We start from the raw sequence: 26,723 nt of genomic DNA, 5'->3' as shown, positions 1-26,723 counted from the left end.
TTATGAATTGTATAATAAAAATAGAAATTAGAATTAATAAAAAATTAAGAAAGAATTTAATTAAATTTAAGAGAATTTGATTGAATTGAAAGATTGAGAGAGTATTAAGAGTTGAAAGAATGAGAATGAGAGTTTGAAGGATTGAGAGTGAGAGTAGTAAAGAGATTGAAATTTGAGAGAATGAAATTTGAATTAGTATATATATAGAAAAAAAAATTTTGAAAAAAATTAAAAAATAGGGGGTAAATTGTAATTTAAGAAATTGCAGGGGACCGTCTATGAAAAATTTGCAGGGTCTTCGTTGAAAATTGCAGGGGACCGGGGCCCCTGCAATTTCTTCTTCTGCTGCAAGCCAACGGTTCCCTATGCAGGGAACCGTTGGCTATTTAAATAAAATTTAAAAAAATTCTAAAAATTCAAAAAAAATTCAAAAATTTTCGGCTCAGCACAGTAAACCGCCGGTTTATATATCGATTCATAAACCGGTGTGAACCGACGATTTCACGGTTCCAATTTAGGTAAACCAGAATCGAACCGCTAAAATTTGGTTTCGATTCCGGTTCCAGTTTCATCCGGGCCGGTTTTGGTCCAGTTCACGGGCCAAACCGGCCCGTGGCCAGGTCTAGGTTCAATTATTTCAAGTCTTATTTTTATACCTACTTTTTCAAATTGTTATCATTTTAGCCTTATCCCTTTTTCATTAGTAAAGCGGACAACATGACACAAAAATATCATAAATAAAAAAACTTTAACTAACTCATTTTGACTCATTGATCAGTTTAATTTTGAATTAAATTTAAAATAAAATTTTTATTTAATAATTTAATTTAAGATTAATTTAAAATTATATTTAATAATATTTTTTAATTTATCAATAAATTTATTTATTATTGATATTATTTATTTTATTAGTAATATTATTTATTTATTTGTATTTTTTAATAATATTTTTAATCAATTTAAGAAAATTTAATTTTGAATTAATTACTATAATTTCAAACTAAATTTAAATTAATTTATATTTGAATTTAATTTGACTTAAATATAATTTTAATTGTTTTTTTTTAATTTATAGACACTTCTATTACGACAATAGTTATACTCTTCAAATATATTAATAGAAAATATTTTTCAAAAAAGTACAATAGAAAATTTTGTGTTGAAAGATTAAAAATTTTTTTTTCCTTGAGATTTTTGGAGGCTATATATTACTTTTATCCATTTTCATCTTTGGATCTCTATTGTCATAAATATAATATACGTCCTATTATCCCTAAAACTTTTTTATTTTTGCTGAAATAACTTTTTAAAGGCAAATTATATCTTTTTTTTTTTAACTACATTCAAATTATCTTTAATTTTATTCAATAAACTTGACTAGGATTAATTTTTATTTTACTTGTAATTTACACGAAAATCAATGAGATAAATTTTTGGTTAAGTTTGGATACATTGTATCCACCTAAAAAGTGGATAAAAGATTGATATAAAATAAAAATTCTATCAATTTTAATTGATTTGACCACTTAACTCATTAATTTACTTAAAAAATTGAGCGATAAAACTAAGTTTTTATATATATTAAATAAATTTATTTATATAAATTAAGATGATAATTTTTAATTAAATAATATAAGTATTTTTATTTTATAATTATTTATTGATATCAAATTATAAAAATAAATTTATATAATTTATTTTTTTTATATATATAATGTTATTAAAAGATAATTAATTGAGAAAAAAAAATCCTTAAAAGTTAAAATAAAAATATCTTGATTGAAAAAATATATAAAAGAATCTCCCTTAATTGTTAAAGGGTTAAAATAGAAAATAATCTGTAGAAAAATTTTGAATGACTCTCATCTATCTTCATCCTTACATCCTTACATGGTTGGTCTCTATTGTAATTTTTTCCGCTATAAAAGTAATTTTCCTCCCCTACTTTTTTCTTATTTCATACCTCATAAACTCATTTGTATTTTTTAGGAAGCAGTCATATGATAGAGACTACTCTTTTAACCGTAAAAATGAAAATATTTTGACTCAAAATATGAAAAGATCTTTTTGATTGTTGAGGAGGTAAACGAAACTGATATTAATTGTCATGTCCCTATAATTTTAGAATAGATTAACATTTAAGGAATTATTTTTTAAACGTGACTAATTACGATAAGTCATATAGTTATGATAATATAGTGAATAACTTATTGTATAATTATGCTAGTGTACATTGTGATCTTTTTTATTTAAGATTTTATGGTCTTATCTAATATGAACACGTATAATTTATATGATACACAAATACAAAGTTAGTCATGTTTTGTTCAGAAAGACTATATTGGTCATATGTTGTATATATGCAGAGTGGAATGATAATCAAGACGTGATATGCTGATTCGAAGTTATTAGAGTTAGAATACCACAAACTCAGGAATGATCTGATTTCGTACGGAAAATACTCACAAAGGCACGGATAGCAACCACCAGAAAATTAACACTTGCACTGAAATCAGAACTTTATGTAATGTCTGAATCAAAATAACTTATCTCGCCATCCAATTAGTAAAACTTAGCCTTAAATGATCCCCAATTCCACTCGGTACTTAACACTCCACATTGTTCCCCCAAATCTAACCCATTAACATTACTAAATTTCTCTTTTTGTTTAGTCTATTCATCTTGCAGGTTAGCGTACTTACTGATTGTGTTTATGAAGTGCAGCTTCATTATGTAATTTCTCTTTCTTTGTTTAATCCATTCATCTTGCATGTTAGCGTACTTATTCAGTTTGTGAAATACGAATCAGTTACTAGACCTTAAAGGGAATTCAACGTTAGGGAGTAAAAGGATTTCAACAACAAAATATGAAAATAAGTAATTGTCTACCAGAGAGTTTTAGAAATAAGTTAACTGAACATTAAGTCTTATTAATTTCAGCTTCTAATTGAACTGTTTAGTGGATTTTATTTGTTGGATTTGGCCCATAGATGTATGGCATCTTGAACTTAGCCTAACTATGTTAAAAATTGCTAATATTGGCTACGTGTATAGATTGGTTTATTACCAACACAATCTAAGCTAAGTACAAATTAAACACATATAATTCACATTCAGTGAAACTTTCAATAAATAAATAATATGAAAGATATATAAAAGCAGAAACAGGAGATGAAAGATGGCCCTCTAATCCTCTGGCTTAAACTGATGCAAACAAAACACAAAATTCACAATTTCAAACAACATTTCAAGCAAATCTCGATTTAAAACTATGACATCCTATACATCCTCAGCCAAAATTTCCTGAGATCACATTGCGTCCACTTGTTGCCCAAAGTTCAAACAAAAATGACACCAATTTTCAACTTTTAATCTACTTGAAGCGTCATTGACATCATTTGACACTAATTTTTATAATCGTTGCTAACAGATTCAGCAACAAGTTGCCAATCTCTGTGAAATTAAAAAATGAAAAAAAATCCATACTTATGTTTTATTAATATGCAGATTCCACAGCAAATTCAAGCGTTTCCCTCAGTCATTTCAGCAATATGCAGATCCTCTTAGCTTATATAAGCTGTTGTTTCCTGAGGAACAAACTCATCCAACCGGTAACCATTGTAGGAAACTTTTCCCCTGTTACCTTTGAGGAAAACAGAAGCAAAACTTAGTACATTGGGAAAGCAAACTATGATAGTACACCATAGGGAAGTAAATTAGCTGAAGAAAATCGAACTAAGATAACTGAAACTGTTTTATCTTGCATCAAGCTAAAAGTAACTAAACATATGACTACAAATAGACTTGATATTGTCTCTTCAATATATTTGTGCAGCAGAATATAACAGCACAGGAGAAGAGGTATAATCAAACACTAGAAAATTAGGAAACCTATCAAAGAAGTGTACTTGTGATGAGCTTTTCTTTTATGATTCTATCATGTTTAAACAAGTTGGATATATAGCTATAGATTCATGCATATGACTAGTACTCAAGCCGGTAACATTCCAAATGTATTTAAAATGATGCTGAGTTACAAAGATTTTTGAAACCTTTACAGATTTGTAAGGAGTTCCTGAGAGTGTCAGAGCACCAACATCAGTCTGGAAGGTCTACCATAAGTGGCTTGAGAGAAAGTGCAGGGGATTATCACACTAGGGGACCACAGCTGGAATTAGAGAATTCTTAAATTATCAGAAGAGACATGCGGCTCAAGAAGGACGACGCTTCAGTTAGGCAAAGAAGATAATGAGGGGAAATGAGGGAAGAGAAGAGGAGAAAAAAAATCTCTGTTTTCATTATGGAGAGGCCTGGCCTCTCAAAAGCCAGCTTAGAGTGTTTTCAATTCAGTTTTTGTATTTGAATATTGTAGTGGTTGATGAGTAATACAGATGATGAGTTTCATTTCCTACTCTTTGTTGTTTTTTCTTTGTTTACAGTTCCATTGTTTGAACCCCTGTGATTTGTCAATTTGAGTCTGGGTAGAAAGAAAACAAACCACTCATTCTCTTCTTATTTTGTGGAGAGGGAAGAACCTGGTGTTTGTGAGAAGCAGAGCTGAGAGGGAGGTTGGAAAATCACTGGAACTGCAGATTGGGAGGTAGCCATGTCAGAATCATAGGAAAATAACCAGGTTCCTAACGGAGAGCCTTTAAAACTGTGGTCTTCCTCCAACTTGGGGACCAAGCAGTTGAATCATCCTGCAATAATTCAAGCACACTTAAGTATACATTCTACAGGAGCCTTCTAAATTTTTCTTCACAAAAATTCTGGCAGAAAAGAGGCTTTCCGCATCATATTCCGAGGCCAAATGGAATGAAGACAGCTCTAATAGACCATCTCAAAGTGAAACAACAAATTGTTAAATTATCACCTACAAATTGGGCGACAAAAACCCTCCACATTCTTGGTTTCACAAGTAAAATTTTGCTAAGAAACTGAAGTGTAAGGCATTTCCATTAAATAATGTACAAATTTCACCAAGAGGATATAAAACATGACAGTGTGATCCAAACATACTGGTTCTGACAAGAGAAGAATAAATTGAAAGTTACCTATGCTTAAATATATAAGTTATTCAATGGATAAGATATTATTTTCTTACAAAAAAGTTCACTATCAAAAGGCCTTCTCAGAAGTCAAGAAGCACAAGATCGAATCAGAAAGGTTAATGTATACTTTATACATTAAAGGTGACATCAATTTACAACAGAGCATTGGAATTCCACAATGACAATTCAGCTACATATATAATGGAAGATCAATATGGTTCTCAGAGAACGGATTTTGTCAATTCATAAAAAGAGTTAATTTTACTAACATTAAATCTTTCATATTACCTTCCAGACTTAACAATGCCACTGATATCTTTAATAATGGTTATCTGAACTTGATTTGATTGTGAACCTATAAGCTCCAGAAGGACCTATAAAACAAGGTTTCAATTTCAACTAACCAATGAAATCATGCAAAACTGTAAGTAAGCTGCATCTTAAAGAACTTTCAACAATGAAAAATGTAAGGCAAGGACTAATTAAAGCCTTTTGTAACAAAATTTTAAATATCATTTACAGCCAAAAAAGCACCCATATGGATTCAATTTACGGCTCAACAAAAAATGTACAGAAGCCAATGTATAAGAACATTCCACAGAGTTGTGAGGGGCTTTCTGTTAACAATCTCACAATCAGCTTCCACACTCAAATTCTAATATCTCACCTCTACAGTTGAAAACCCCGCACCAACTCTACAAAAATAAACCATTAACTGTTAAACACATGATATACAACTACTGCATGCAGTCTACTGACACTTAGAAACTGAAAATATATGGCATTAACGATGTTAGCACTGAAAAATAAAATAAAACCTATCTACACAAAGCAAATTAACACTAGCTTATGAGTTCTTCAATTAATTAGACTTGTTAAAGTGAAGTACATTTGCTGAACTAAATGCTGGGTTTAAATATCAAAAGGCAAACCAATGACTTGATATATCAAAAACTGAGTTTACAGTAAGAATATTAGTAAAGTTACAAAAGGTTACAAACTTTCTTGCATGACAAAATAATTACAACATAAGTACTTCAATTTGCTTATGAATACTTCAATCAAGTAGATTTCTTTCAAAAGTGAAGTTAATCTGTTTAATGGTGAGCTCACATTTGACAAGATTGGAAAAAAAAAAGAATTGAGCTTTCAGTACTACAATTAAGCACGTTCTTTTCAAGTGGACCACATTTCCTAAACTAAATGTTTGAGCTGAAACTTCATAAGACCACCATAGAAAACCAATATTTCAACAAGAGGATTAACAAAGACACAAACTATAAAGAGGCTACATTTTGAAGGTCGTGTAGTTAGGTCAACTGGAATTTTTCACAGAATCCAATTTGTCATCAAAGAGAATAACACAATGAAAGTAAAAGCAGAAACCGTATAGAATGAGCGTTGTTTTTATATCTGAAAAGTAACTGTGAAACAAAATAGCAGGGCCAAAATTAAATAGAAACAGACAGTATGAAATAAACTCATATAAGTTAATTATGAATAAGACTGTGTTTACAAATAATAATTAAAACAAAAACAATAAAAGTAAAAACAAATTAATATATTCTAAACAAGCAAGCAAAGATAGATAGGGTACAGTAAGAGTAATAATACCTGGCCCTAAGGTTTTGAAACCACACCTCAACTTGCTGTGACCTCAGCTTCAACTTCATTGCCAACGCCTCCTGTTTCTGTAAAAGGAGAGTTCAAGACGTTAAAAGCGGAACATTTATTGTAAAGACATGGTGCTTTATGAGTTAAAGAAAGAAAGAAAAAAGAGAGAAAGGGTGAAGTTATGACGGGTTTAGTGTTTGGTTTTATTTGCCTGAAACTTTCTTCAAGAAGACGAGATTGTCTTTTGCAGAGATGGAGCTTCTTCGGAGGAGGACATTCATTGCTGCTTTCTTCTTCGTCTTCCATTCTCGCAGCCGTGTTCCAGTCCTCTCCTCCTCCTCCTCCTGACGAGGCTAGGTTTATGTTCAAATCCTTCATTCCACTTGCTCCTTGATCACCTTTTACATCAACAACAACAAAAAAAAATAATAATAACAAACATAAAAATAGATTAACATAGGCTTCCGACGACGACAAAAGTCTGAAGAATCTTCTACAGTGACATTAAACTTGTGGTAGTGTGGATACAATGAAAGGGAATTCGGCCGTCAGAGACACTGAAGTAGAAGTAGGGACCGGTGTTGAAGGATTTGTTTTTGTAGAGATAGGGATTTCTTTTTAATCATTAATTTTTCATGAAAAATGACTTTTATATCATACTAATGCTAACTTTAACCGTCAAAATTAATGGACAGGGGGGGGGGGGAATGAATATTTCAAACTTAAAAGGTGGACTTCATTTCAGAAAAGTTTGGGCGGGAATTAGTTATTCTTCCTTTCTGAATCAATTGAACTTTTGAAGGCAGCTTAACTTGTACATCCTTTTGAATAAGTTTAGGAAGGCATGTGACTTACCATATGACTTTCCAAGTCACAGAAAGAAGCCTCTATCACATAACTCTGAACAATCTATAATCTATAATCGTAAAGAACAACACATTAATTTATTTGTAAAACAAAAACTATAGAGAATTAATGTTTTACATTTAAAACATTTATATTATGACAATATTTTACGTTTAAAAAAATGAAGATTTTGAAGAATTGATTTGACCCGAAAGTTTTATTTCTAAACATACTTTAAATTAAGGGATATTGAAATTTTTAGCACTATTTTATTCCGTGTATACAAAATTGCCACCTATCCTAAAGCTTTCACAAATATACCACAACAGTAATCACCTTCCCCAAAATACCCCTCTTCAATCTTTCATACACAAATTCTCTCTCTTCTTCTTCTCTGCAACTTTTTTTTCTCTTCTTCCTCTTCTTCCTCTTCTTCCAAAGTGATAAATGAATCATATAAAAAATAGAATAAATGTTTCAAAAAAAACTGAAAAAAGAAATAGATTTCAGATTAAGAATTCTTTACTAAAAAAAAATTAAAAAAGTTGACAGGAAAAAAATCTGGAAAAAAAAACTGGATGACAGACCTATAGAATTTTCTTCTGTAAATTTTAGATTTCAGCTTTAACAAATACAATAAGCATTTAATTAAAAAAACTGAAAAAAAAAATAAAAAGAGCTGGCATGGGTTGGCCACACGCCAACCCTTTTTTAATTTTTGAAGGTTGGCGTTAACGCCAGCCCTTGGCGTTAACGCCAGCCCTTGGCGTTAACGCCAAGGGTTGGCGACGCCAACCCTCAAAAAAAATTAAAACAGGCAAAGGGTTGGCGTCCTTTGCCTGTTTTAATATAATATAATTATATTATATTATAATATTAATATTAATATTATAATATTATATATATAATATAATATTATAATAATATTATATTATATATTATTAAATAATATTATTATATTAATATAATATTTTTATATTAATATTATTATATTTTAATATTTTAATATTAAAATATAATATATTATTATATATTATATTATATATAATATAATATTATAATATATATTATTAAATAATATTATTATATATTATATTAATATAATAATATTATTTAATAATATATATTATAATATTATATTATATATAATTACTACAAAGGGTTGGCGGCCGCCAACCCTTGGTAATTATATATTATATATATAATATATAATATATATAATTATATATTATAATATATTATATTATAACATTAAAATATATTATATTATATTATTATATTATTATATTATTAATAATTAAATATTATAATATTATATTATATTTTTTAATATATAATAATAATGGCAGGGGTTACGGAAATGCCAACCTAGGCTTTATATATATATATGTTATAATATTATATATTATGTAATATAATATTTAATTATTTAATTAATAATTATAATTATATTATATATTAATATATTATAATATTTAATTATAATATATAATATATTATTTATTTTATATTTTTAATTAGAATATTATAATTATATTATCTAATTATATAATATATTAACAGAAAAAAAAAAAGCAAACTGGAAATTTTAGGAATTATTAACTGTTGGCGTTAACGCCAACCCTTGGCGTCAACGCCAAGGGTTGGCGTTTCCGCCAACCTTTGGCAACTCCAAGCAAAGTTTATAAAGGGTGGGCCCACCCTATATTACAATAACGCCAACTTTCTTATCCCAATAGTTTTAGTTTATAAAAGATGGGTCCACTTAAATTAATGCTAACAAACCAATTATTTCCGTCAACCTTTATAATAATAAATATAATATAATATTATAATATATATTATATTATATTTAATATTAATAATTATATATTATATTATATAATATTATAATATATTATATAATATAATATATAATTATTAATATTAAATATAATATATATAATACAATTATATAATATTATATATTATAATATATATATAATATTTTTAATAATATATATAATATATTTTATATATATTATATAATATAATATATATATTATATTATGTAATATATTATATTTATTATATTATATATATTATTATAATATTATATAATATTATATATATTATTAATAATATATTATATATTATATATTATTATATAAAATATTATATTATATTATATTATATTAAATATTATAATATAAAATATTTTATATATTATTATAAAAGTATATATATAATATAATATATTATATATTATACTGTTGTGGTATAATATATATAATAATATTATTATATATATATATTTTATATATAATATATATATATAATTATATATTATAATATAATATATAATATATATTATAATAATATAAAAAAAGTGGGTTGGCTGGCACCAAATTTTAATTAATTTTTTTTTTGTTTAGAAGGCAACCCTTTTTATTTTTTTAATTAAATTTTTTTTGTTTAAAAAATATGAATGCCCACCCTTATTAATTTTTTTAATTAAATTTCAAATTTTTAAGTAACTCTTCCATAAGAAAATGATACTCTTTCAAAAATATATAATTTTTAGTATCATTTTCTTCTTTTTTTATTGCATTAATTTAAATTTGGATCAAATTTCAAATTTATCCAATCAAATCAAATTAATTTAAATTTAATTTTAAAAATTAAAAAGGATAGGTGTTCATATTTTTTAAACAAAAAAAATTTAATTAAAAAAAAGGGTTGCCTTCTAAAAAAAAATTTAATTAAAAAAAAAGAGGATTGGCGTTGAGAATAAAAATAATTAATTAAAAAAAACAAGGTCAACGCCAACACCCTCTTTTTTATATTATTATAATATATATATATAAATATATTATAATATAATATTAATATATTATAATATTATATATAATATATAATTTTAATATTTTAATAATATATATTATATAATATATATTATATATATATATTAATATATATATATAATATATATGTATAATAACCAAGGGTTGGCGTCGCCAACCCTTGGCGTTAACGCCAAGGGTTGGCGGCGCCAACCCTTGGTAATATATATTATATATAATATAATATATATAATTATATATTATATTATATATAATATTATAATATAAAATATTATAATAATATTATAATTTAATTATATAAATTATAATATATTATATAATATATTATTATTATATATATATTATATTATAATATTATAATATATTAATATATATTATTATATTATAATATATAATATATTATTATATTATTATAATATAATATATTTTATATATTATTATATTATTATATTATAATATAATATATTATTATATTATTAAAAAAATTAAAAAAGGGTTGGCGTCTCAACGCCAACCCTGACTGCCTTTTTTTTTTTTTTTAAATTTTAATATTATAATATATAATATTAATATTGTATATATAATATATTTTATATATTATGATATATAATATTATAATATAATATATGATATATAATAATATAATATATTAATATAATATATATATTGTAATATATAATATTATAATATATTAATAAAAAGGTGCCAACCATTTATTTTATTTTATTTCATAAAAGAGTACGCATGTCAATCTTTGCATTATATCTTTTTTAAAGAGATGGGACCCATATCAATAAAAAAGCTACAGTATTATATTATAATATATATATATATATATAAAAGGGCAATAAGGGTTGGCGTACGCCAACCCTTGGCGTTAACGCCAAGGGTTGGCGTCAACGCCAACCCCCACTGTTCCCAGTTTTAAGTTTTTTTTTTTACGTTTTTTTTCAGTTAAACGTAATTTTTTTTTTTCAGTTCAAATCTTTAAATGCTAATTTTTTTTCCAATTAAATGCTACTAAATGATCTTCTTCGATCATTATTTTTTTCAAGATATAAAGTGGATATAGTTGAGTTTTTATAGATTATTCTTTTTTTTTATATCCTTACTTTGAAGAATTTTTAATCTAAAGAATTCAGTTTTTTCCTTCCTGTTTTTGTTTATGAAGATGAGGAAAAAGAGAGAGTATTCCTTTATCACTTTGAAAGAAGAGGAAGAAGAGAGAAAAAAGTTGCAGAGAAGAAGAGAGAGAATTTGTGTATGAAAGATCAAAGAGGGGTATTTTGGGGAAGGTGAGTACTGTTGTGGTATATTTGTTAAAGCTTTAGGATAGGTGGTATTTTTGTATACACGGAATAAAAAAGTGGTAAAAATTTCAATATCCCTTAAATTAAAAAGTCTCTACAATTTTAAGATTTTTAATTTTGTAAGTGCTCCAATCTATCCCTCACCTTCTCCACAAGTTTCTACTTTACCAAAGTTCTCTTTGAACTCTCTTTACCAAATTGATAAGATATCTCTTTCACTCAATGTCAATTTCTTCAACTCGATATCAAGAAACCCGATTATGTGCACTGCTCCATCAATCATGCCGAAAGCAATTTGATTAGGCTCAGATGGATGAGCTGTTATAACAAGAGGATAGGTGGTAGTGTTGCTGCAGCAGAATATATAGTCAATGAGGTATGGATTATATGTATTGCTTTATGATTTTGATACAAGGAAATTAATGAAAAAATTTTGAAACCTTGTGAAGTGGTTTTTATATACTTACCCAGTGAAGGAAGGTATGTAAACCCAGTGAAGGAAGGTATGTAAGCAGAAGGTGCTAGTCTACATTGGAGCCTTAAATTGTCCGCATCAAAAACTCCAACAGCACCATCACAAAAACCGGCATACACCAGTAAACCATCACATGAATATATTGCACTTGAAATGGAAGCAGGGAGTGTATCTTTTGGAGACCACTACAAGTCATAAATACACAGCATAAGGGCATAGTAACATTTGCCAAACATGTTGCAGCACCAGCAATAAAACTTCCAACAAAGTGTGATATAGCCATGCACTAGAACAAGGTTTCTAGGGTACTATCCATACAAAAGCATTTTAGTACGTTTTTCTCTAGTTGGTCAAGGTGGAAATAAGTACAATGATGATAATAAGCTACATAATTAATCTTTTATTCTCACTAACCTATATTATCATATATAGTACAATGATGATAATAAGCTATGTTTCCAGACACTTTAATTGAATTGAGATCATGGTCAAATTATCATGTGTTAAGTTTACTAGAAGAGACAGAGTGAACACATGACACTACAACTAGATGAGATAGAAGCAAAACTTACTGAATGTGAACATTCAAGCCTGCTGTCATAAATAGAAATTTGGCTATCATGAACCACCAATAGATGTTTTTGATCATTATGAAACTGGACTTCAGTTCTCCGACCAAAGGGGATTGACAGCCAGCTGGTGCTTGTATGAACCTTGGCTTCAGCTTCTCCCATATATCGATGCTCCACATACATAGTTGCGGACGTCAAAAACCCAGAAATAGCAATAAAGAGAAAGCTTCAACATAATTTTTGGGACCTTGACTGAAATTCAATAGCATTTAGAAGTGACTTGGGTAAGCCACTTTGGAACTTGCAGTAAATTAAGGTCTTTTGTCATTTGCATGATTGACTATTCTTTTCAGCGTGGTAAGTGACTAGCAACTTATGTTTTTTTCCTCTCCCATAATTTACTTTGATTTAACAGTACGGCCAAGGGATTTGAACTCAAATCACTTGGTTCACTGGGCACAATATTGTGTTACATGACATCGTGATCTGGAAGCCATATCAAAAAATCCAGCAGATAGTTATGAGCCCAATGCTGGTATTTAATCTCACTATAACCAAGATAACCAGATTTATGGAAAAGAAGAATTCAAAAACAACATTTTCATTGAAAGATCTTTGCATTAGAGGTTCCCTTAAAACAATTTGATCATTCAACTTCGCCTATTCAAACAACAACAGATTACATTTGGGCACTTCTCAACACTTGTCACTGAGAAGGAAATATACAAGAAGACTATATATACATGGTGATTAAACTATATTTGAAATTTTTTACCAAAAAAATACTTGTAGTATGCAGCCATTGATTACCCTCAATGGATTAAGATCAATCTCAAATTGCAGCTCTCATATTATCTAACAAGGTTTTGAAGAAAGTATTTTGCTCCCCAGATAAGTAAATAATCCATAGAGAAAGCCCTTAATGCTTGAATGTGCTAGTTTTCTTACTCTTAATAAAAACTTATGGCATCTCTAATAAATAAAAGAAATAACTAATAGCAATAAACACAAAAATATTGAATTTTATATTAGTTAGTCTCTCACCTACCCATTAGCCCCTGAAGACACCAGTGCATTTAAAGTTTGGGTAAATGCAAACCCTGTGATTCAATTTTGGTGACCCTTAAGTTTGGTTATGACCTGCCACCAACATTCAACATTAATTATGCTTCAACATTATATATCATGCAATAAGCTCTAGAAAATCAAGAAAGCCATTAACTAGATTATCTTGAGGATGACAAATCAAGTGAGAAACTTTACCTTGTCAACTCTAACATTGATTAGAATATCTGAATCGTAGAATCCTTTATCCCAATGGCTTTGTATATCTGAATCGTAGAATCATCCATCCCAATGGCAATAATATTATTATCTGGAGGATGGAACACCAAAAAGGTAGCTACTGGAGGTAGGGGCATGAACATTGCCATGACTTGAGACAAGTAAGCAATCTCATTCGGTCATGTGGAATCTCAATATATTGAGAAAGCATTATCTGATCAATCATAAATTGTTGTGTAATATTCCTGATCTAATAGTCTTGCCTACTGTCAAGATATTGTCCATTTTGGACATACAGTCCATCATGGTTTTGCTTTTGGGTTTTGCAACTCAAAAAGCATCTTGATAGCTTATGGAGCTCATAAGCTATTTAACTACTCTGAACTTAGAATCCTCAAGCAATGTTGGAAGCACACACAAACCCAACTCTCTCTCATGCTTAGCAATGTGAGATTTGTCTAAGAGTGTCATATACAAAAATTGAGAGACCCCTAGGCGAATTCCACATTGGTAAAACATAAGAGAGGTGTTGGGTTTGTGTGTGAGTATCCCACATCACTAAAGGATGATAAAATGATACTAGTTAAATAGTTTATGAGCTCCTTAAATTGTTAATATATGTTTTGAGTTACAAAACCTAAAAGTAAAATTATGATAGATTGTGTGTCTAAAGTAGAGTTAGTTATTGGACCAAGAATGTTACATGTTGATCGTATATTAAATACGGAGTTTGAATTTGGATAGGTGCAATAACTTACCTCGAACGTCTTTACGTTGAATAAGGAAACCTTTCCACTAAAGGCAGAGATAATGTAAGAATCATTTTTGGATAAATCAATGCATGCAACAGACTCTTCAGTTGGTTTACCATTAATGTCAATGGTCATAAGTATTCTACTAGGAGGTTGCCACAACCGGGGCGCTATGTATGTAGTTACCTGATGAGTTTGCAACAGACATTTGAAAGGTCAAAATATAAAAACAAAAGAAATTAGCATATTGAAAGTAATAAACCTTCCCCGAGAGATTCCTTTCACTACGCTGCCATTTCCACAGTTGTGAATAGCGCTGGACGCATGGGCAAATAGAGCTAGGCCAGAGTTGGTGTAGATCAACCGAACAACCTGAAAATTTTTTCTTATTTACTTAAATCCAACAATAAACATCTGCAACAAAATAAACAAACATGTAAATTTCCCAAGCCTTACTGCAGGGGAGATTTTGGCTATCAATGCATTGATTGACATGAAGTTTTTGGGATGAACTTGACAGTGTTTCATCTTCTATGCCTATCTGTAAAAGTCATTTAGTTTAAATTTATTTCATCACTCTCTCCTACTTTGTTAATCCATGAAACAAGCTTTACCATGTCGAGAAGGCGTATTATGCCCTAACTTCACAACTGTGGTGGCATTACCATGTGAATTGGCAGTCCATGAACCATCATTGTCAGAGGCATGTTAGGTTAATTAAAAAAGAAAGGTTTAAACTAGCATTCCAACATTTGACTTATCATTCCGGTTTCCAGTCATTATGCATCCAATTCTTTAGAATATACAGTTGGAATGTTAATAAGGGATATAGTTGCATTCAATTTGCACAGCTTTATAATAGTAAATTATCTAATATATGAGTGCAGGTGCATAAAGGGCAGTAAATAACTCAAAAGAAAATATCCAGCAACATAGAAGAAGAGACGTTTCTTCCCAACTGAAATGACATGCAAACACTTGATTTCTTTACCACCTACCCTGCTCGGTGCTATAGAATCAGGTGAGTGCAGAGCTTTCATTTTCGATGAATCTGAAAAATTGTAAAGAATTAATACTACTTTCAGACTTTAAAATGATCATAATATATCAATTAAACAAGAAGATGAGGAATTTCCTCAACAACCACCTCAATACTTTTAAAACATGTATACTCAATTTAACAATACATAAACTATAATATTGTAGTTTCCAAATATGTACTTAGGGAATTTTAATCAAAGACAAAATCAGTAGTAAAGAACATTGAGGATTGACTTGTATTAACTCAATGGAGGACAAGAAAGCCTATGGAAAAAGTATATTGTTAAATAAATGAATACATACTATTTTGCATTTGTGTTGTGACAGAATTAAGATCATTTGAACAATCTTTCCAATTCACCTCCTGTAACCTTGGCATGTTTACACCTTCTCTTGAGAAAGTCTTCATCTTAGAGCATTTACTCACATCTAATGATACTAAGAATGGAAAGTTTCAAGTGGAATTCTCAGAAGAGAAGCATGTCAGACTTTCTAAATTAAACAAGCACAACTCCTTCAATCTCTCAAAAACAATTTCATCTTTCTCTATATCTCCCTCGTTTGCTGATACTTCTACCATAATTTCACATTCTTGTATTGACAAGGTTTTTAAACATACCAGACTTTTGGCCATTGAAGATGTCATTAAATTTTGTATTTCATTACAATACTTTACCTTCAAAGTCATCAAATTTTTAAAAGACGATGAAGGCGGCAGTAGAGTCATCAAACTATGACAATATTCTACGTGTAAAGAATGAAGATTTTGACAAATTGATTTGAACTGAACATCTTGCTCCAAATGCACTTCAAATTCAAAAGTCCCTGCAATATTAGATCTTTTAATTTTGAGAATGCTCCAACATGTTCCTTACCTTCTCCACATGAGAATATCTCTTTGTATGAACTCACTTTCAATATCAGTTTTTGAAGATTGATAAATTGATTAAGGATATGAATTGGTATATATGCATAATCATCCATAATCAATTGAAGAGTTTCTACTTTGACAAAGTTCTCTTGAAACTCTCCTTGCAAATTTGTCAGGATATCCCTTCCGCTTAATATCAATTGCTTTCAAAGGGAGCCAACCTAAAAAAAAACCATGTCAATCAAATTAAAATTAATATTTCCCTTAAAAACTTGTAATAATTATATATATATATATATATATATATATATATATATATATATATATATATATATATATATATATATATATATATATATATATATATTTATTTATTTATTCATTTAGTTGTATCCTAGAAATTTATAGAGGAAGTTAGTTGTATCCTAGTGGTGAAAAGAGGTGTGAAATTGTGTGATGGCCACTAGTCCGACAATAATGCTAAGCATATACACAAACTAATTTTTTATGTGGTGCAAGGTCGATATTGATAAAAACACAATTAATTATAATTAACACTGAAAATCTAATATTCTTAAAAATTACTCAAATTTAAACTAATTAATTAAAGACATACCTCTTTTTTGTGTTTTTGTTGTATAGTTGTATTTAAGTCATTCTCCCCAATCTCAGCCTGTGTCATCACATTCACATATTCATTATGAAAGCCGAAAGACTTGTAAAGGACTCTGTCTAACTTTGGTGTAGATAAGCTTCCTTGACAAAAAATATCCAAATTGAGGCAATTTCAATCTTTAACTCTTCTAGAGATGGAAAACTAAAGGAGTAATTTCCGGAGCAAAAGCATGTGAGACTATATAACCATTCAAGTGACAACTTGTTCAAATTGTTAAAAACAATTTCACTACTTGTTGTTGCATCTCCCTCATTTTCTACTATTTCAGTCAGCATTTTACAATATGATATGCCCAATTCTCTCAACTGCACCAAACTTCTAGCCATTGAAGGTGTAAATAACTTCATTAATCCGTGGCATGAACTTACCTTCAGAACTTTAAGATTTTGGAAAAAAACTGAGAATAGGACTAGACTCATCAATCTGTTATGGAAATATACATCTAGCACTTCAAGATTTGGAAGATCATATGGGCTCTTAATGTTTATGTATTGATTTGAAAATAGTCGGAGCTCTCTCACATTTCCAAATCTTTGAAAGAGTCGAAGTGGAATATTCGTAGAGTTATCTTTATTGATTGTAAGAGTTCTAAATTGACCGTGCCAACGAATATTTGTCTCACCATCATATAATTGAAATAACTCCAAATTGAAGTTAATCTACAATCCATCAAAACGAAATCCAGTTAGTTTTTGATAATTCGTAAAACAAAACTTCAATTATTGCGAAAGACAAATTACAAAAAAAAATCAGTACTTACAAGTATTTCTCTACCTATCAATTCATGAAAAATGGTAATGCAATAAATTAAAAATTCAGTGGAAAAGTCTGAATAGATTATAATTAATTAGCCTTTCAATTTATTACTTGGTAGTATTCTCTACCTATCAATTCACAATTTGAACCACAAAATTTGCTTGTATGGGTGATGAAAATCATTATATTAGTGGACCAATGACAAAATAAATCTGAACAAATAGGGAGGTTACTTTGGAAAATAGAAAATAATATTATTACCTCAATAAGAGTTGTTGAATGATCCTAATATAAATTTGTTCAAATCAAATAAGCGTAGATTTTTCTTAATTTATGTTTTGTAGAAATATTGAGATGGTAAGAATTCCATGATTAAATTTTTGAATAAATGTCATATATATAAAGAAAGGTTTTTTTTTTCTGAGAAACAACTAAATAAAAGATTCTTACCTTATTGTTCTGCAAGATAGATTTTGGATCTAAAATATCACACTCAGTCTCCACATTATTTTTTTTGAAGCTCAAGTATTTGGTACAATCCTTGACCAACAACTCTTTTAACTTTGGCAATTCTAAAGTATATTTTCCAGGGTAGAAGGCTGTAAGTTCTGGTAGATCTTCAAGCTTCAATGAGGTTATATTCGAAAAGACAAAATCGACAACTGCAGTTGCTTCATCTTCTTTTGCAATAATCTCCTTTAAAACCTTGCAATTTTGAATCTTTAGTTGTTGGAGTTGGTGGAGGCTTTTGACAATGTAAGATGGAAACACGTATTTTATGTTTTCACAATTCCGCAAAGTCAAATGTGTCAAATTTTGATAGAAAGAAGTTGGATGTTGGTTATAGCAAATCTCTATAGAATTATCATCTTTCAATGTCAACAACTTCAAATCAAGGGAGATGTCCTGCGGTAAATATTAATAATTATTTTAACATAAAGTAATTAAAAATAATTATTTGTCTTTCTTCTAAACTAAAAACACTTGCAGAGGTAAGTAAATATTTATATTTATCTCTAAAATGAATTATTAAATTAAATATAATTTCCTATTCTTCACAAAAGATTTAGTATTACTAAATTTGTTAATTAATTATGAAGATGTACTTTGAGTTAATTATTAGTGAAGATTTTTACTTTTTACCTTTAATATTTTTCTGTAAGAAATAGGGATGGAATTTTAACAAGCTTAGTGCTTTATTGCTAATGAGTCAATTGTTTCGAATTTGTGTAATATAATATAGAAAACTTAAAAAAAAAAAGGAATAAAATTGGATTCTTATATCTTTTGGTCCAAGCACAAGGATTTTGGCTCTGAAGCAACCATCTTAAATTTATGACAATCTTCCACAACCAACTCTTTCAAGTGTGTCAAATTTTGATAAGAAGAAGTTGAAAGTTGACTGTCCCAAATCCTTTCAAGACTAATATTCATCAATTCTAAGACCTTTAAATTAGGGAATATAACCTGCAGTCAAAGTAAACTGTTGTTTCAACATTTAAAAACTCATGAGAAAATCTTTAAAAAAATAATTGATTCTTATGAATTTATCATAACATGCCGTTAATAATAGCAATGTGTTTCTTTTTTTTTTTTTGACTCTAAAATATTAACAAACGAGAATAAGCATAAGAGAATATAAAAATATATATCAAAGAAGTACAACAAGTTATCATCTATCAAACCTTTTCATTAAAAAATGGCATAATTTCATGGGACTGCAAATTTAATTCAGAATTGCTTGAGATTCCTCTGAAGAAAGTGTTCAAATTGGGACATTCTGTGATAAATAACTCTTTCAATGATGGGAAAGTGAAAGAGTAATTCCCTGAGCAGAAGCATGTGAGACTTTCCAACCGATTAAGTGACACCTTATACAATTTTTCAAAAACAATTTCAATTGTTGTTGTATCTCCGTCATTTTCTACTATTTCAGTCAACATTGAACAATCTGATATGCTCAATTCTTTCAACCGCACCAAACTTCCAGCTATTGAAGCTGTTGTGAAGTTAACTAACTTATGACAATGGTTAACATAAAGAAATGTAAGATTTTCAAATCTTTGGAGCCCAAGTGGAATATGTGTTGACTTATAATAGGAGATTTTAAGAACTTTAGACCAACTAACCCAACCAATCTCTTCCAGACCATCCTTTAATTGAAATATCGCCAAATCATGGTTGATCTACAAAGCCATGAAAACGAAATCCAATTAACTTTGTAATTAGCTTATTTTTCAAGAAAAAATCAAAATCAACATTAAAATTATGTTCAAAAATTATTTTTCAAAATCACTAATTAAACATACTTCTTGATTTATTTTTCTTGGAAAATCTTAATCTTTTAATTTAGTATATCATTTCAAAATTCATGAAAAATGATTGAGCTCATCAAGCTTTCCAATAATATGAAAGACCATGCACCTATTACATATATCTCTAATAAAAATAAAACTATATTTATGATTTTTAGAACCTAATAGTACCTTAAAGAGTTCATCCAAAAAAAAAAAAAGAAAGGTGCTCTGAATGGCATAGTGTAGTCAGTGTGATTTGTAACCTATAACATTGTCGGATGAATATGATGAACATTTGTATATAATAGCATGTATAGATACCAAGTATAAATTTATACGTACAAAGAATTAAATACATACCAAGCTAGTATTTACCTTAATATAATTTGTTTCAAAATTAAGTAGATTTTTTACTCTTGTCTACTACCAAATCATGCTGACATAATTTTGAAATGAGTTATATAATATGCACTTATAATGAGCATTAAATTAGGTACTTATAATGAGGTATCGCATGCGATTGAATAATTTTAAATTAAGGATAAAATAATACTAAATCATATTAGATATATCATTATTGGTGTATAAATTGGTAATAATTAAAAATACATATAGTATTACTATTTTCAAATGTTTGTTGTACAAAAATTAATAACGTTAGGGACAAAAATTTGAGAGAAAAACTATTTCAAGCCAAGCTGAGAAATACTATCAGCCTACTAAAGTAAGGTAGTCCACATGGTTTAAAAAACTATTTTTAATAAAAAATATATCTCTATAATGAATTATTAAATTAATATAATTTCCTATTATTCACAAATAATTTAATTTTACTAAATTTGTTAATTATTTATGATGATGTACTTTGAGTTAATTATTTGTGAGGACTTTTATTTTTTACCTTTAATATTTTTCTGTAAGAAATGAGGATGGAATTTTTAGAAGGTTAGTTCTGTTTTACTAATGAGTCAATTTTTTTGAAGTTAGGTCATATAATAAAATAAATTTAAGAAGAAAAAAAGGAATAAATTTAGATTATTTTACCTTTTGGTCCAAGCACAGGGACTTTGGCTCTGAAGTGAACATCTTAAATTTTTGACAATCTTTCACCACCAACTCTTTCAATTTTGGCCATTCTAAAGCATTTATTCCAGGATAGAAAGTTGCAAGTTCGGGTAGATTTTCAAGCACCATTACAGTTACTTGCGGAAAGACAACATTGGCAGCTGCTTCTAATCCTTCTGCTATAGCAACAATTTCCTCTAAATCAATGCAATCCTTTATCACAAGGTATTGGAGTTGCTGGAGGTTTTTGGTTATGGCATAAGGAAACACAAATTTTATCTTTGCACATCTCCACAATGTCAATTGTTTCAAATTTTGAAAGGAGGAAGATGGAAGATGGTCATCCCAGATCTTTCTAGAAATAATATTCTTCAATGTCAAGTCCATTAAATCAGGACAGATAACCTACAATTAAAGTTAATTATTGCTTCAATATTTATAAATTAATATGAGAAAAATTAAAAAGAAGAGTACTCAATAATAAAATTGAACTGAATCTAAAAATTTAAGTCACTCGTTAAAACAATGCAAGAGAGAAGACTACAACTATGTGTTAACAAATGAGAATAAAACTAAAAGAATATAAGAATATATATAATAGACAAGTATAAGAAGTTAAGTAAATCAAACCTTTTTGTTAAAAAGTGGTGTGATTTCATTGGACTGAAATTTGAATTTTAAATGCTCAAGATTGTCCTCGTCCTCATCCTTTTCCTCATCCTCATCCTCATCCTCGCCCTCATCATCTAAATATTCAGCTAAGCGTAAGAGTACAACATTCTTGATTACACATAATTCTTCTAATTTGGTGGTAGGATCGATTATCAATTCCAATCTCCTCAAGTGCTCATGTTCATCAAATATTGGATATTTGAACGACCAATGTCCCACTAATATATCGTACCTTATAAGTTCTCTAGAAAAGAAGCCTTTAGGCAAAACCTTGTCATCTTCAATATGCAATTCTAAAGTGGTGAGACTAGACAAGAGCTTCAATTCTTAAGTACTTCAATCTTCCACTGAATAAAGTAATTATTCAAATAAAGTTCTTCCAATTGGGATAATTTTGATATCACATTTGAAGTTATAACTTTCAGTTGTCTACAATAGCTCAAATCTAACAGCCTTAGTTGAGTTAATTGACCCATTTCTGTAGAAAACTCTTTAATACAAGAACCTTGCAAGCTAAGGACCTTTAGCTTCTTAAACTTTCCAATAACAGCAACATCTTCAATATTGCTATAATCTAAACACAATGTTTGCAGGTTTGTCAGAAGACCAATTGATGATGGCAATAATGATTGTTGTAATCCAACCAAATTCAATACCTTAAGCTTTGGCATCACTGTGAAGAAGTCTTTTGGGATTTCAAAAGAAGAGTACCACAGTTTGGTCATATAGAAATATTCAAAATTTGGACAATCCAAATCGTTAGGCCAAAGTTGACTAATAATAGTACTATCACCAGACAAGGAGATCTTTGTGCATTTCTTGAGTTTATCTTTATCCTTCCATTCTCTTTCAACATCATTCCTCGTTGTAAATACATGGTGATCCATATATGCAATTCTCATAGCAACAACACGGACAACATCATGCATAGCAAAATTTCCACTTTCAAACCCGTCAAGTAACAAACAAGCATCTTTGAGGTCGTGAACTAATTTATCCAGTCTATCTCGTGCGTCTTCCATTGTCAAGTTAACTCCTTTAAGTATATCCAGACACACAACATGTCTAAACAAGTCTAAAATGGAAGCATTATTTTCCATTAGACTAGCAATTAAAAGAGTTTTCTTAAGTTCATCATCTCTTAGAAGCGTGTAACTTAAGGCAATTCTTGTGTATTCCTTTTCTAGGAATTCGGTGAAGTATGATGGTGAAGGTGCTTTCAATTCTTGCAATGCAACCTTCCAATCTGATCGATGACTTTTGTTTTTTAATGCTTTTGCTATTGTACAGATGACAATAGGTAATCCCCTGCACTCCTTGCATATATCATTTGGTAAAGAACCCAATCTATATGTTTGAATAATATTACCTGCAAAAAGATCTAGGATTATACAAACTAATTTTCATTTTACATCCATACTTTGGATTTAAAAACAAGAAAAGTTCTAAATGTTGAATTTCATTCTTTTCTAAATAACTCCTTCAATTTTGTATAATCTAAATGAATTTCACTTTATAATATCAAACATGATTCCTCTTAAATTTTTATTTTTAAAAATCTATAATTGGACACTCGTAACATAATAAGTGGCAAAATAGTGTCTCTCTCAAAGTGTTTGAAAAAAATATGAATTAATATATTGAATGCAAAATAGTTTTATTTAACAAACAAGAGAAAACTAGGTTCTTAAGATTATTTATTCCTACACAAATTTAGTGAAAAAATTTTGATTAAACTTTCAAATGCAAATCAAAATACTGCATTCTATAAATTACATTTTCCACCCAAGGTTTGACCTTAAAACATTTTTGCACCTTACTTAACATAAATAACACTTTTTCACTCCAAATTAATCTCTATTAATGAAAATGTAAAAGTTCTTACTTTTAGGAGAACAATTTACATAATAAAATCAAAGATAAGAATTTGATGTCTAAAGTAGGGGTGGATTTGATCTAATTGAACTTGAGGTTTTCTTGAGCTTGATTTGAAAGCATAATGTTCGGTTCAAGCTCGTTTGAGCTAATGAACAATACCACTGAAAGGTCATTGACATTGTCAACACTAAACAATATTGTCTTCAGAGTGGTTGGTAACATCATCGACAGAATGAATAATGTTGTTAAATAGATAAATAAGTAAACCTTAGGTTAAACTACCAATTTAAAACTTTAGTTTAAAATCGACTTTTTTGATCTAAACTATAGATTCAATTTGAAATAGTCTAGATCAAATCCACTCCAAATCTTGAGCATGAATATAATAAAATTGAATTGTAATGTTTTCTATCAAGAACAAAAGTGAAATTAAAATTTAAAGTTAGAATTTGTTCATGTTATAATTACTTTAATATTTTAATATTCACATCAAAACACATCAAATAATTAAAAAAAAGAATTAGAATGTGTTGATCTAGAAAACACACAAGTGAAAATTGTATAACACAATACCTGTCATTTTGGTGAACAGAATCCAAGCTTCTTCTTCAGTTAAAATTCCCATCCCAAAATTACTTGTGGAACCCATCCTCTCCAACACATCTAAGTTTCTTGTTGTAAACAAAAGTTTATTTCTCCCACGATCAGCTCTACAAGGAATTCCTTTCGTCTTTTCAATTTCTAGAGGCTCCCAAATATTATCTAGAATTAAAAGAATATTCCTGCCCTCCATTCTTGAATATAGCTCCTTTGCCCTTTCACTTTCGTTTTTGAATTTCAGACCTAAGTTGTCTGCAATTGCTGTTTGAATTTTTTTTTATATCAGGAGATTCTGATACCTACAAGACAAAAATAAAAAAGCCCAATTAGAATCAGAACATAGAGCAAACCTTAAAAGATGAACAATTTTGTATTGAATGTTTCTTTACCTCAACAAAAACAATGTCCTCAAAGAGTTTATCCTTCTTAGCTTTTCTACCAAGTTCCTGCACAAGAGTGGTCTTCCCAATACCACCCATCCCATAAACACCGATCATGAAGATATTCTCATCAATTAGAGCATCCCACAGCTCCTCCATAGTAGAGTTTCTTGATTCAAAAGGCACGTAATCTTCACTAGACCTTAGCCAAATCTCCAATAGTGGATTAGTACGAGAGGAAACTGGACCCAATTCCTTTCCTTGCTGGAGGAGTAGATCAACATCATCCCGCTTTAATTTGAATGCTTTCTTGCTGTGTTTGTAGTGAATGATGAAATTGGAACACAATCCCTTAGAATAACGCTGGTTGTTAGCTTTTTCTTGAATCAACTGATCTACTTTAATAATCGTCTTCTCCACATCTTTCTGCCGATCCTTAACATTTTGTTTGATCTTCTCCAGATTTCTTTCAGCTGCATCAACTTGATCTTGCACTTCTTCTTTGGTGTTCTTCAGCTTCTTAACTTCCTTTTCGAGATTTTTGAAATTGGTAGTATAGTTGAACAAGTACTTAAATTGATGCCAAATCGGAACAACCAACCACTTGCCAACTTCGAGGACAGGACTCACCACACTTTCGATGCTCCCGGCAACATCAGCCATTTTCTTATTTTTTTAAAGCTTCGAAAACAGAAGAGAAGAAAATGAAAATAATTAAAACACACCGAAATTAACAATAAATAAGAGAAACGATTTTTTTTTTCGTAGATGAGAAATAGCCGATTTTTTTTTAAGAATTCAGAACACTGAAACTGATTTTAAAAAAAAAAATCAAGGGATGTGGTTTCAGAGAGGTTTGTGAGCGAAACTATTTCTGAATGATTGACAGAGAAGAAATCTGAAGATGATAAAGAGAGCTTACAGTGAACACGAATCAATTGGTTTTAACTTTACTATAAATGATCGATCATCACCTCAATTCATTCATAACATGAAATGAAAGTTCCACCAAATTCAATTGATTAGTGGAAAATGAAGAGTCAAATTGTAGCAGGTAGATACTTAATCTGACAAAGACAAACGCATCTTCCAGGAAGAGACTAAATTTGAATCTCATCCATCTTCATCTTCACGTCTCCACTGTAATCTCTCTTCATCTTCACTAGCTTCCAGTCTTGTGATATCTTCCAGTCTTCAGATAACAACCGTTCAAAAGCCGGTCATAGAAAAGAAATGCATGTATACTTATAAATCTCGTTCAACCATTTTAATACCACTAAAAATAGGCCAAAAAACTATTTCCCACCCAAAGTATGCTCTAATCTCAAATTCCAACCTCTCAACTTTGAAAATCTCATTTACCCACCCATAGAGGGTTAAAATTAATAGTTTCAAGGGCAAAATAATTATTTTATTTGTTATATTAAAAATAAATTAAAATTTAATCTCTTTTTCTCTCAAACCCTAAAAACTAATCATTTCCCTCTAGGCAAAGTTTTAAAAAGTGACATTTCCCCCTAGAGTTTAGTTTTCAAACTCCAATACCATTGTTAGTGGCATCTCCCTCCTGAAGCTTCCTCTCCCTCCAGTGACCTCTCTCTTCTCACATGGATGTCTGATCAACGTCAAATCAAGCCAGAGAGACGAAGATCTTCATCAAGAAGATGAAGCTCTTTGTCTTTCCAGATGAAGACGAAGATCTCATCTTAGTTTAGGAAAACGATCATCTTTCCAAAAGAA

The 26,723-nt window shown here is 29.2% G+C and overlaps 1 protein-coding gene and 2 long non-coding RNA genes across 17 annotated transcripts in view; 1 reads left to right on the top strand and 2 right to left on the bottom strand.

Moving 5' to 3' along the window:
* The window catches only part of LOC123208977, a 98,262-nt gene that overhangs the window by 44,172 nt on the left and 27,367 nt on the right, over window positions 1-26,723 (top strand). The window lies entirely within an intron of this gene.
* On the bottom strand, window positions 3,285-6,748 carry LOC123208972. 6 transcript variants are annotated; one of them, XR_006500895.1, is made up of 5 exons: window positions 6,666-6,748; window positions 5,719-5,746; window positions 5,340-5,425; window positions 4,536-4,700; window positions 3,285-3,636 (listed from the first exon to the last, which is right to left on the bottom strand). It is a non-coding gene; the product is annotated as an uncharacterized LOC123208972 (long non-coding RNA). The 6 variants fall into 6 exon arrangements; XR_006500894.1 differs by lacking the exon at window positions 5,719-5,746 and having other exon boundaries at window positions 3,285-3,643; window positions 4,053-4,700; XR_006500897.1 differs by lacking the exon at window positions 5,719-5,746 and having other exon boundaries at window positions 3,285-3,643; window positions 4,499-4,700.
* LOC123208956 lies at window positions 14,278-26,210 on the bottom strand. Of its 10 annotated transcripts, none has more exons than XM_044626636.1 (13): window positions 25,906-26,210; window positions 24,993-25,664; window positions 24,577-24,902; window positions 22,084-23,494; window positions 21,433-21,858; window positions 19,777-20,277; window positions 19,376-19,558; window positions 18,542-18,997; window positions 17,276-17,994; window positions 15,746-16,880; window positions 15,204-15,288; window positions 15,010-15,119; window positions 14,278-14,933 (listed from the first exon to the last, which is right to left on the bottom strand). In XM_044626636.1, exons 5-9 carry the CDS (start codon window positions 21,838-21,840, stop codon window positions 17,392-17,394), a joined length of 2,151 nt encoding a protein of 716 aa, XP_044482571.1. In that variant the 5' UTR covers window positions 21,841-21,858; window positions 22,084-23,494; window positions 24,577-24,902; window positions 24,993-25,664; window positions 25,906-26,210; the 3' UTR covers window positions 14,278-14,933; window positions 15,010-15,119; window positions 15,204-15,288; window positions 15,746-16,880; window positions 17,276-17,391. The 10 variants fall into 10 exon arrangements, with proteins under 10 accessions (XP_044482571.1, XP_044482572.1, XP_044482577.1 ...); XM_044626637.1 differs by having other exon boundaries at window positions 14,278-15,119; window positions 15,746-16,613; window positions 16,701-16,880; XM_044626642.1 differs by lacking the exon at window positions 15,204-15,288 and having other exon boundaries at window positions 15,658-16,880.

Source organism: Mangifera indica, chromosome 2 (genome assembly GCF_011075055.1).
Source record: "Mangifera indica cultivar Alphonso chromosome 2, CATAS_Mindica_2.1, whole genome shotgun sequence".
NCBI lineage: Eukaryota > Viridiplantae > Streptophyta > Magnoliopsida > Sapindales > Anacardiaceae > Mangifera > Mangifera indica.
Note: the sequence above shows the minus strand (reverse complement) of the source record. Positions and strands in the feature narration are given on the sequence as shown.

Coding starts and splice junctions, on each gene's coding strand:
- LOC123208956 (XM_044626639.1), bottom strand. CDS start 21,840: ATGGACTTGACATTGAAGAATATTATTTCTAGAAAGATCTGGGATGAC. Junction 20,278..21,432: donor CCCTGTGCTTGGACCAAAAG/GTAAAATAATCT, acceptor ATGGCTTTGTAG/ATCAACCATGATTTGGCGAT. Junction 18,998..19,375: donor CCTTGTGCTTGGACCAAAAG/ATATAAGAATCC, acceptor TATTTACCGCAG/GACATCTCCCTTGATTTGAA.